Here is a 12,899-nt window from a genome sequence, read left to right as displayed (position 1 = left end):
GCCTATGGAAGATGTTTTACAGCTGTTTTACTCGAAGGTCCCATGAACTAGATGATCCGTTTATTTTATTTTTGAACAGTCTTGTAATTGGTATATTACGAAAGCAAAAATAAAGGACTTACCGATGCATTGTCCAAATCCATTTCTACTTAAACTGAGACAAAAGAGGTAAAGTGTCGAATAGTCCATAATTTTAAATTCCTGGCTAGGCTAGGTCAAGGTTATGTGTCCACTATTAAATCAATATAAAGACAACTTAGAAAGTAGGCTGCCATGTAACGTTGTTTAACAAAAGCGGGGTTTAATCAAATATACGGACATGTTAATGGATTTAGATAAAGGGACACGCCACATTCAGGGACATCGTCAGAAACACACGGTCGGCCGCACCAGAAAAAAAACCCGGTGGGTCTTTGAACACAAAAATTTAATATTTTTCACCTGTACCACAGGTGTACTACTTAGTGAATCAAATATATGATACAGCAGTCCTTTCAGATTAAAACATTAATTAACTGTAAACTTTCATTTACTTACACTCATATACAACTGTACTCATGTTGGATATTTATTTCATTTAAGTAACCTGCATTGTTATATTATTTCAAATAACCTGTTTTGGATGTATTAATTAAGCATTAAACATGATGGAGATGCAAATATTTACTTCTACCTTTAAGGTAAGAAATGTAAAATGCACAACGTGTTTTTTTTAATTAGTTAATTAAGTGACCTTCAGATTCTTTTGCATTACCATGCAAATTGATCTGGAAAACTGGTATAAACCGTATTAATAATCAATCAGGGAAAATTGTAAGAATCCAGTACGATTTCTTAAACTCCTATGCATGAGATTCACTTGGTAAAAGGAAAATCAAATATTAATACATATTCCAACTTCGATAATGTATAACTGTTTAGTACTTGACAAATACATACTAGTATATGAATCAAACTGTTCAGAAAGCTTTCTTCGCTTCCCTGAAAAGGCTGTTCATATTCTAAGCATGAATGCTCGTATCTATAGTTTATGCAAGTTGTATTGTACCGAGTTGGATATATTGACCTGCTTCAGCGTTTCTTCATATTAAATAATCGGTCATATGCAGCATTCAAAGCATCAATGGAAATATGATTTCTAGCATGCAACGTCGTTATGTGACTTAATCCATACACGGTTGGTCAAGATACTGTTTTTATTGTGCATTGAATTCTACTTGGAAATGTGATAATCTGGCTGTAGCATCCAACTCATTATTGTACACATACATGTTCTTAAATTCTTAAACCCTTGAGTGCACAAGGAGATTCAACGACAAACTTGCAGAAGAAACCCTCCTGAGCCCATTGGAACCCTAGAGCAAAAATGAAAAAAAAATCACATTGAGACTGAAGGACGGAAAAGGAGAAATAGTAAGTTATGGCAGGAACCAAATCTTTCTTGGGAAAGAGTGCAAATAATAAACCAAACAAAACAAAAGTTTTTATTATCGCAGTGATTTTTATGAACGGTCATACTTCAGTATAATTGAAAGAAAACAGGAAACAAAAGTCAGACTGTGAATTAATAGTCACATTTACACTGAATATCAGAGCGTATCGTAGTATAAATTGAATTTCAAGGTTCTAGTTCTTCTTTCGTGATTTCGGCATTAGGGTCTATAGTAGCATCATAAAACACAAGAAAATCATTCCCCACTACAGAGGCGTTATGTATTCTGTCCTTTGGCACCTGAATCATGTCACCAGGGCCTAGAATAACAGTTTGTCCATACATGGAAAACTTCATTTTTCCTTTAAGAATTGCATCTTTCTTTGAAACGCCATGTGTGTGATCAGGAAAATTTATTCCTGGTGGAAAATCATATCTTACAAATTTGTAACCTTGTTTTCGGAGCTTCTGTTCCATGTTAGATTGCGTTAAATCGCCATCCTTTTCTTGGTTCCATTTTTCAATCTTTAGATCCCCCGGTTTGGCGTTGTCCATTCTAGACTATGTAAAACGATAACAGGTATAATCATATTCATAAAGTCATAGTGAAGTATATTAATGATTTTTGGTAAATCTAGGTGAAATCGAACATAGTGAAAAACTAGTACATCTTAAAGGTATCAAAAACGTTTTTTTCTGTGATTAGTGTAACCTCATTACTTCGACGTTGAATCCAATATAATTTATAAATCGTGTTACGAAACATTTTTTAAAGCTGAATTGCTGTTTTGAAACAATAAGTCATGTTATAATATTCAATTAGTTGCTTTATTTTGATATATATAATTTAGAAAATATGACAACTCAACCTACCGTGGTATATACCGGTAACTAGAGCTAGTAGGGGGTTAACAAATCCAATACAAAGAGCGACAACTCACGGGACGCTAACGGTAAGTATGGAGGTCAAGCAATGCCTTTAGACAATTCATGAAACATATTGTCGTCACTGAGTCACTATAATTGAAATACTTCAAATCTAGTCTACAATAACAAAATAACTTATGCAGAGATAATCGAGATCAAAATAATTCTCTAAAAGTCCATGAATGACTAAGTAACCGTAATTTGTACTGACTTAAATTTCTTATAAATGTAGCGAAACATTACGATATATTCTATATATTCATTAAAAAAAAAAAAAAATTACATCCAGAAAATACACATGGAAATGTTTAGGGTATTTGAAAGCACATGAGCTAAATCCCTTTTGATCCCCAATACTTCGTATCCATAATTAAAGAAAGAGGTCGAACTCTGACTTGTTGACATACAAAATTACCCTCTCGCATCAAAGGCCTATTTTTTAATTTTTTAAAAAGGCATGGATTGCAGCTCGCCTAAATTAAAGTTATGTCTTAAGGTTCCACTGAAGACAATTTTTTGTTTGTAGAAAGCACTTTAACACTGGTAAAATTCTGTTCCTAATTGCTGTGGCCTGAGAGTCACATCCCTGCAGACCATAGCTATGAACAGATGAAGTGACAAAAATGTTTGACTTTCTAACAGTTTTCCTTGTAAGAGATATTCTTAGTCTAAAATAACAGATTAAAATGCTCTTTACAATTATAGCAAAATTTAAAAAAAAAAAGAAGTCTAGCCATTTTATCCAGACCTATTTTTGTATTCATACACTGTATGAAGCAGAATTTATTCAGAAACTTCTACATGAAAAGAAGTCTCTTGCTGTGGCTTTCCATTCAACATTTAGATACGTGTATATCGTCGACGTTTTATCAATTAACAATATTATTTTCATTCCTACGTTGATTCGATATATCCCTTTGAACTTGGAATAAAGGCTACCACAGAGTCTAACACAACTGTTTCATATTTGTTTTTTACTAGTAAAAGACGTTATAATGGTTACCTAAGAACAAAGCTTTATGATACACGCGATTACTTCAATTTTTCAATCGTCAACTTCCCTTACTTATGTAGCAATATACCATTATCACCTGCATATGGAGTTTATGTCTCTCAGTTGTTTCGATACGCAAGAGCATGCTCTACTTACGAACAATTTATTACATGAGGCTATTGGCAAATAAACTGATAAAACAAAAATATCAACAGTCTCGTTTAAAGTCAACATTTTGTAAATTCTATGGTCGATACAATGACCTTGTCAGCAAATACAGTCTATCATTAAGTGGAATATTGACTGAGGTTTTTCATACAAATTGGTAGGCCATTATTTTCACACTGAGTTGTCAATGGATTTTCAAGATCATGTCAAAGAGCACACGACGGGTGTGACCGGTCGACAGGGGATGCTTACTCCTCCATGGCACCTGATCGTACCTCTGAATTTTTTTTGTTTTTAGAGGTCTGTGTTTGCTCTGCTCCAAAGTTGTGATGTTTTAATGGACTTTTGAGCTTGATTACTTTTCGTTTTCTTCCTACGTCATCCATTCGCAGTTCACTTTTCAAAGGTAAAATTCTTCAAAATCGCATTTCAGTGTTTCATACTTTTAACATTTCAGTCAACCAAGGTGAGTTCGATCTACCCTATCTATACTGGATTCCTAAACTTCAGGAAAATCTTACAAACAGATATATTGCTGGGCCCAGCAAATGTTCTACTAAGCCCCTTTCATTACTTCTTACCAAAATATTAAATGCTGTTAATTAAGGGGAAACTTCAGACGTACTGTGCCACAACATACTCTAGAAGTAAATCAGATGTGGATCCTCAGAAACTCTAAGGAACTTCTAGAAAATCTGAATTCACAATTATTTTTTTTCAAAAGTCTACAACATTAAAGCCTTCGACTTTTCTACACTTTATACAACCATTCCTAACAATAAATTAAAAAAATAGGCTTTTTGATATCATACATAACTGCTTCTTCAATAAAATCAAAACTCGGAAATTTTCACATCTTGTGATTGGTAATCAACAAAATTACTTCGTTAAAAATCACTCGGATTCTACACACAAGTACTCTGAAGTTTATATTGAAAAGATGCTGGGGTTCCTCATTGACAACATTAATATAGTCTGCGGTGACCAAGTCTTCCAACAAACTGTTGGAATTCCGATGGGCAATAATTGATTTTATAGTCGTATGAAGCAGAATTTATTCAAAACCTTCTACTTGAGAAGAAGACAACACTTGCCATGACCTTAAACTCGACGTTCAAATATACCGACGACGTTTTATCAATTAACAATAGTTATTTTTATTTAAATGTCACTCGATTTGTCTCAGTGAACTTGAAATAAAGGCACCACGGAGTCTGCCAAATTTGCTTCATATTTGGATGTTTTACTGACTATAGACGACAAAGGCCAACTAACAACTAAACTGTATGACAAACGAGATGACTTAAGCTTTTCCGTCGTCAACATTCCTTATTTATGTAGTAATTTTCCGCTATCACCTGCATATGGTGTTTATGTCTCCCAACTTATTCGCTACTCAAGAGCATCCTCTGAGTACAATCAGGTTTTAAACCGAGGCAGGCTACTCACACATAAGTTGATGTTTACGGGATTTCAACAACCTCGTTTAAAGTAGGCATTCCGTAAACTCTATGGTCGTTTTCATGACCTTATAAGCAAATATAACCTATCACTGGATCGGAATGTGGCTGATTTGTTTCCTACCAATTGTTAGACATTTGTTTTTATGTTAAATTTGATTACGGAATTCCGTCTTCTTGATCAATACATACGGCGGATGTGTCCAGTCAACAGGGACTGTTTACTCCTCTTAGGCACCTTATCCCATCTTTGGAATTTCCAGGGGCCCGTGTTAATGCACTGTTTACAGATTTATATTGTTTGTAGGTTTTTATGAGATCGATCACTGTTCGTTATCATCACCCTTTTTCATCAACGAGTACTGAGAGGCTAAATGATATTCAAAATATTTCATATATGTTTATGAAGTGCAAGCTTTCATTTCCGAACTTCATGTTACACGTTCTTAAAATAGCAATATGTCATCATTCTCTTATTTCACTAGTTTATTTTCATTCGGACTGTTACCGGTCCAGAAAAGAAAATCTCGTGATAAATATATGTTTTAGTAGTAATAAAGCCTGGACGAAGTGTTTTACATTTCTATAACATATTTTTTTTTCAGTGGCATTAAGTGTAAGCTGTTTTCTAAATTTCTATAACATTTCTTCATAACCTTGTGTTATAAACCCTTTCGTCATCATTTTAGGAACAGGTCCATTTTCAAGTAATTATAAGACCTGGAAAAACTTGTATAAATGATGCATCTTAATATGCATATTACCTCGGATGCTTCATTTGACTTACATTGTCCTATCATTGAACAACTGAGTTAAGATTTTGGAGCAGGATCATATTCCCAAGTAACTCTAAGCCCTATCTTGACCAAACTTGTAAGGATGATGCAACTAAATGACTTGCTGTATCTGACCTGTATTTCTGGATGAGTGACAGGGATAATTTTTTGGGAGCATATCTACCTTATGAAACTTTAACCCCTTCATGACCAAAATTAAAAGTATGTTTGTTTGCCCTGTTCTACCACAGGCTTTTAACAGTGGATGGGTAAGAAGAAAAAAAAAATTAATTTTTCATCTTAAAATTCAAATAGCTTTTCAAGCAAAATTTTATCATCACTGTAATTAATCAAATTACAAAGCAGCATGTACTATTAAATTTTCTCTTAAAATAATAATAATAATATTATTATTAATAATGATAATAATAATACTTTAAAGAAGGTAACCTGGTCAGTACATGCACTATTCTTCCCCAGGGCCTTCTAGATATTAAGTAAAAATACATATAATTATATATATACAAATATACAAATTAACATATTGCAGTCCATATGATTACAGTCGCAGAAGTATGAATACAGAGTTTGTCTTTGTCGATAATAATTACATATGAATAAGAAACAATCATAAACACAAGTATTTAAATATAAATTGTAAAATGAAGAAAAAAAAGATTGAAATATTTGCTCAGATATTTATTCGACGGCTAACAATGTAATTTTCTACCTTACATTTAAAAGCTTGTAGAGACTGAGAAAGCCTGATTTGTTGTGGTAGTTTGTTCCATAGATGTACACCTGAGTACTGAAAAGAGGTCTAAAATATGTTTGTACAGAATTTTGGTTATCTAAGATGGTAGTTTGATTCAGATCGCAGATTATAAGAAGTTGAAGAGTGAAATTCAAATAACTCACAAAGATATTCAGGAGTCATACCACTGAATATTTTGAATAATAAAATGTATTTGTATAGATCAACTAGCTCATAAACTGTCAGCCAGCCAAGTTTCTCAAACAACGGTTTAGAAGAAGAATCAGGACTTGCATCGAGAATAATCCTGGCGGCCCGTTTCTCCTGTTAAGAAATTCGCTTATTGTTTTATTAGGTTCCAATCAACAACACTCTTTACCACTGAAGAAAGATCGACCTTATTAGTCCAATGAGTGAATAGGTTTCAATTACTAAAACAGACCCATTTCCAAGTTACCAGTAGTATATGCCCCAGCTTGACCAAACGTGCTTAGATGGTGCATTTAAGGATGTATACTGTGAGACTTGCTCGCTCGCTCTACAGTTTTATCTTATCTATATGATCTGGATGGGAGGCCAGATTAAAGTTGAAGTAGCCTCCTGTATTAAGGAAAAAGTATAACCCCTTCCTTCAACAAACTTCCATGGACCATGCTTCTTTGGATGTACAATACCTTACTTGCTTTTGATGCTGCATTAGGTCTATTTTGCTGAATGATGAAATAACAGATAAAAGTTTTAGGAGCATGTCCATTTCTTTGTAATAGTAGGCCGACTAAACTTGCATAAGATTATGCTTTTTGCGATGTGCACTACATACATACAAAAAAAGAAAACAGAAACAAATTATTTCATTCACACATGTGAAAACTGTTTCTTTCACCTAGGCTAGTGTTCAGAATGATATTTAGGTATATATCTTTTGTCTTAATGTTTAAGCTATAGTCTCGGTAAATTATATCACAAGATTGAAGAGACTGTCAGATAAATTAACAAAATACAGTTTCTCGGTTATAATTTTCCTGTCTCTGTGGAACCTCAAATTCCACTTAAAACCTCTACATATAATACCGGTGTTGAGTGACTCCCCCCCCCCCCCATAGCCAACCTTTCCCACGGATTTTGTACTCAATAGTAGGACTCCCCCCAAGGAAAAATCAATCTGTTGAGATGAAATTCGTCAAGTGTATACCCTGTACACAAGGTCAGATAACATAGTGTCCATATAAATAGATCCTGACCAATAAAAATAGAGACAAACTGTACAGCACAAATTTGTTTTATTTCAAAATATGTTTAACAAATCAATATGCAATCTTTGTGGCAGCTAATTTAGGACGTTTCTTTTGAACAGGTGTATTTGGGATACTGGAGGAAAATCGAACTGATTTCATAGTAACGACAATAGGGTCACGCTTGTACCCCTTTGGAACATTTTCTGACTCTTTAGCCCGTGAACTGTGGTTTCTGACTTTTGCCATTTGAGTAATAAATGGTGTGAATTCATCATCACTATCTACTTGAGTATTTTTAGTAGCATTAACATCGCGTACTTCTTTAATAGATTTTGCATTGGCTTGATTTTCGGCAGTAGAGACACGTGATTTGGGTGTAATAGAACGAGGCGGGGTTTTCGATTTTCGGTAGTCCTCTAGCCCTTCCCTCTGAACCTCGCTGTCTGGAGTTAGTCGTGGTTTGTGTAATGCCCATCCCATCTGTAGATCAGTTTGTTCTCGTTTTGTCAGCTGTAAACATGGTCTGACAGTGCTATGGAACACGGGAGCTTCGTTTTGGTCTACTGCATCTTCCCATATATTCTTTTTCTTCTTATTTGTGACAGTAAATGCATCTATAGTGTTTAAGGTAGAGGGAGTCCTTTGTTTTGATCTGAGCTGGTGCATGTAATGTGGGACCTTTTCGTTTTCAAAGTGTTCATTATACTCATCCTCATCTAATCCCATAGACATTGCTAGTGCCTTTTTCTTCATTTGTGGTGAAGGTGGTCTTTCTACTAATATGATAGGATCGTAATTTAGCACATGACAAGACTTTACAAATGTCTTTTTTCGCTGATTCATTTGTAGACTCATGCTTTTAATTTCACATTCAATTTTGCGTAGTTCACGGAGAAGTAATTTATCCTTTTTGGAGTTGATTTCTGCTAATGAATGACCGAATTTACTGGCACCTGGATTGCGAGCGCCATCTACCGCCTTTTCCCTTTCTAGCATGGATCGCCGGGAAGTGAAACCCATCATGTCCATTGCTTTAGATCTGAACAATAAATACAAAGACATACTCGATTAATATAGATTTTTTTTCAATTTTGAAATATAAGCCTTGCGGTTTTATGATAATTGAGTTTCATTTCTTTAATGTTACAATGGGCACTTCGCATGTGTGTTTTTTTTTTAAATAAGTATCTGTGCAGACTGGAAGGATGTCTGAGTTTATCAAAATTATAATCAATAGCCTGTATTAAATTTCAGGGTTTTCAGAGACAAAATACTGCTTTTGATATAGAAATGATGCTAATACAGTTTTCAAAATAAGCCTTTCAATCTATTATTTCTCTTTAATATTATCATTGTTAAATTGTTTATCCGTGTTTACATTACTGAAAAAATTCGCCAGTCTTTATTATCCGTACTTTAGTTGCTTTTGATGGATTTTAAATGTGTCTGTTTTTGCTTGACCTGTTCATCTAATTTAGTCTAATAAAAAATGATAAAATTTTGTTTAGCTAAACAATGACTTTCTCTTTTAATGCGATGCTAGTTAATGTATATATGTAAAGATCATTCTGTTAAATTGATGTTCTTTACTGTGACATATATCATTATATATGTATAATATGTGTCCAACTTACACCATATACGATTTTCATGCTGAAAAATTGAACATGTACAATGTTAGATAGAACGTTCTATCGTTAAAATGATATTGTCCTACGGACCCGGTTTAACGATAGAATTCGTTCCGTGTATTGGCAATGTAGCAAAATAAAGACGGGCGATAACTCGAACTCAGTGGATATTTACTACGAACAATCCAGAAAGTTCCGAATGTCAACATGGCGTGTAAATTTGAAGCGAGAAAAAACTTAAAGAAAATGAGTTGAATTTCGTCTTTATATGGATTACTTTTTGGGATAAAAGACATACAATCTCAAAAAGGTTTGTTTGATTAATTTGGTAGTTATTTTCAGCACAACCCCTTTTGTATTCTTCAAAATCATTTAGGAGCGGATCTCCTCCGACTTGCTACATTGCAACTATATGGGACGTGTTCTACATGTAACTGTGGTGAGGGCTTGTCCCGAGACAGAGTTAGATTATTCTAACTAGTACAATGTTTGGTTTTTTTTCAAAATGCTCAAAAACATTGTTTAATTTTATTTATTAGTTATATGGTACAGTATAGTTCTAATATTCAATTATTATCCAGTCCATAGAAAGCATTCAATGTATTTGGAGTCTAAGAATAGATCAATTAACGATTCACAATTTAGCAGTAATCGAATTTGTGTTATTTGTAAAAAAAAAAAAAAAAAAAAAAATCATACAAAATACATGTACACAAACATGAATTTAAAATAGGCAAGAAGGACTGCTAAAGTAACCATATTATATCATATTTGCAGGAAGATTTTATTGCTTCTCGCCCCAAGACATTCGTATTTTTATTATGGAAATTCTAATACTCTTAAAAGATTATCTACCTTTTTGTCTTGAAATAAAAAAAATAATTTTGCCACAATTAAGAGACAATTCTGAAATCAAATATTTTCACATATATACATACCTAGGCATTGTGAATCAGTCGACACCATAAGAATAACCAGGGATATTCTTACCACTTTACTGAAAAAAAAGAAATGGATTTGAAGGTGCTTTAAGACACAGAACAAAAAGTTGAAGCAGCTAGATACATTTACACTTTTTTCCTATTCAAAATCCACTTCACAAAACTTCGAGACCAAAATTGTTATCTGGAGTTACCTATCAAAACGATACACTGATTGTCTATTTACCTAAGGATGTGGTATTTATAAATCGATGGCTAGATTTTAAATTGCTGTCAAGCACTCTGTGAATACCCTAAACCCGAAAGGTAATTCTTGATATCGATTAAAAATTACAGTCTTTGTTGGAAAATAAGAAAGTCATTTAACACGTACACAAAGATGCATGGTCCTTCATAAAGACCCCTCATATTATTAGCTTTTTCAACATACATACACTCACTGGATATTTGAGAAAGGTCAAAAACTATTTTCTCATCCTAAAGTTTTTCCAATTGATTGTTATGAATAGGAACCACTTGTAAGAATAGAGGAAGATAAAATCTTTATCTGCAAAGATATGTTAAAGAACATTTAAATGTTCATTCAAATGTCGTACATAGATGTACAGAGGTAATTTTGTAAGCTGTCATGCTAATACAAGGCATTCAAGCAAGAAGCAAGGAATAAATAATAATTAATTTGATAAATTTTTACAATCCAGTTGAGTTTTTCAAACGGGATGGGGAAAATTACTTGTCTTATTTCTATATTACTTGAAAGGTAGAAGTATACTTCTTTTTCCTGTATTTTCTTAAGATCAAGCATTAGAGCAAAGTGATGTATGGAAATTCTATGGTGAGGCGTAATTGAAATACTGTGTAAAAATCCTCCAACCCAGTGTATTTTAGATAATTAGTTTATAGCAAAATGGAACACATACATGTTATTACTAGTATCCTATACGGTAATTATTAGTAACCTATACGGACAATGCTGCGGCCATTTAATTTCCACGTTTTAATTTCTTTGCCAGCAGTATGTTTTATCTTGTGGAGAGGTCAGTGCGTGTGAATTCTACAGACAGATAATTACTAAGACTCTGGATTGCTTATTTAACTAGCTTTTTGCGCCATTTAGTCCTGAATGTATGCGATCCCAGGTTTTATAGGACAATAGTTATATTTTGATCTGGCACACCAGAAATTAGAGTTAATGAAGAAATCTGCAGAATTGCGGAAATTTTGTAGGATCCTGCTGAAAATGGTAATGATACAAAAACAAAGTTCGGCTTTGTTTGCAGACTGATATTAAAGCACTAAATCACGAATCCGTAACAAATATTTACGTTTCATTAAACAAAAATCAATACAGTTCTCTATTAAGTTTATTGTAACGGTTTTTCATTTAAAATGTCATGTTTTGATCTTACGTGGCAAAATGGCAGGAAAGATACATTTCCTGCGTTGAAAAGGGCATCAAAAAGAAGTAAAAAGGACTCCTCATTGCAGGATATCAAGCGTCATATCATGCTCAAAACAAACAAAAAAAAATAGACTAAAAACTCTAATTTTCTTAGGATACTTAATGCCCTATGCTAGGGCAACAAATCACCGAAGCTATCACAAGTGAGGGGAGAGAAGAAAATAGAAAGATGCCTTTTATTTACAATGTATTGGATAAATACATATTCAGAAAAATAAGATATGATGACCTTAACTCTGATATTATATAAAATAGAAATTGCAAGGTTTAACGGTTTTTTTGTGAAAACATTAAAGTACTTACCATATGGTGTTTCCTCTTTACAAAAGAAGTAGCGAGGGTGACAAAATTGTCTAGAAATAAACCAGAAAAGAGGATAAATTAAAAAAAAATTGACGCCACACAAAGAGACAAAGTTTGTGTGCACGGTATTTAATCTGCAGAGAAGAAATAAATCCCGTGTCGCTGTTTTTAAAATGGCAATAAAATAATAACTCCAAAAGACTTTACAAGCGTACAGCTGTTGTTATTATGTCATGCATGTATATGCACCCTACTTAAGAGGTCAGTTCTATTAAATCTTTGCTGAATACTGTTTTAATTCGAAGAGCATTGACCGTTCAGTTAGTTTTGATTTGTTTTTTTTTTAAATATATAATATAGATTGAAATTGTAATAATGTTTAATGCAAATACCAAGACACAAACATATTAAATAATTGTAAAACTTAACGATTCATAGTATCTACATTTCTGTCCTTAATTGACAACCGACCCTGCTGTTTTATCATTGTACATAGAAGCACAGTGTTTTGTATTACAGTCCCACTATATTCATACATTTGTTTCCAAACTTTATCACTTAAGATTTTTTGATAACCAAAATAAGAATCATCATAAAAGTCATATTCACTAATTAAAAAACTATTTTTTAAAAATTCTAGTTGCACACAAATCTCTGAATAAAAAAGTTTTATGATATAAATTGCCTAATTTCTGATTCAGTACCTAAAACTGAATGTGTGTGACAACCTACCTTAAACGAGGGATTCTATACCTCACTGAACATGGTACATTACATTAATAATAGGTTTTTAAAAGGAGAGTGCAACGAGATCTA

At 33.2% G+C, this 12,899-nt stretch overlaps 2 protein-coding genes across 3 annotated transcripts; both read right to left on the bottom strand.

Moving 5' to 3' along the window:
• Positions 1-1,618: 1,618 nt before the first annotated feature.
• Positions 1,619-1,987, bottom strand: LOC133196128 (uncharacterized). The gene has a single exon (XM_061332062.1). The coding sequence runs from the start codon at positions 1,985-1,987 to the stop codon at positions 1,619-1,621; it is 369 nt and encodes a 122-aa protein (XP_061188046.1).
• Positions 1,988-7,815: 5,828 nt separating this feature from the next.
• LOC133196232 (uncharacterized) lies at positions 7,816-12,147 on the bottom strand. 2 transcript variants are annotated; one of them, XM_061332149.1, is made up of 3 exons: positions 12,084-12,147; positions 10,316-10,374; positions 7,816-8,785 (listed from the first exon to the last, which is right to left on the bottom strand). In XM_061332149.1, exons 2-3 carry the CDS (start codon positions 10,321-10,323, stop codon positions 7,816-7,818), a joined length of 978 nt encoding a protein of 325 aa, XP_061188133.1. In that variant the 5' UTR covers positions 10,324-10,374; positions 12,084-12,147. The 2 variants fall into 2 exon arrangements, with proteins under 2 accessions (XP_061188133.1, XP_061188132.1); XM_061332148.1 differs by lacking the exon at positions 12,084-12,147 and adding an exon at positions 10,759-10,833.
• Between the last annotated feature and the right edge of the window lie 752 nt (positions 12,148-12,899).

Source organism: Saccostrea echinata, unplaced genomic scaffold (assembly GCF_033153115.1).
Source record: "Saccostrea echinata isolate AGI-Se365-2 ecotype Australia unplaced genomic scaffold, CSIRO_AGI_Sech_v1 ptg000030l, whole genome shotgun sequence".
NCBI lineage: Eukaryota > Metazoa > Mollusca > Bivalvia > Ostreida > Ostreidae > Saccostrea > Saccostrea echinata.
Note: the sequence above shows the minus strand (reverse complement) of the source record. Positions and strands in the feature narration are given on the sequence as shown.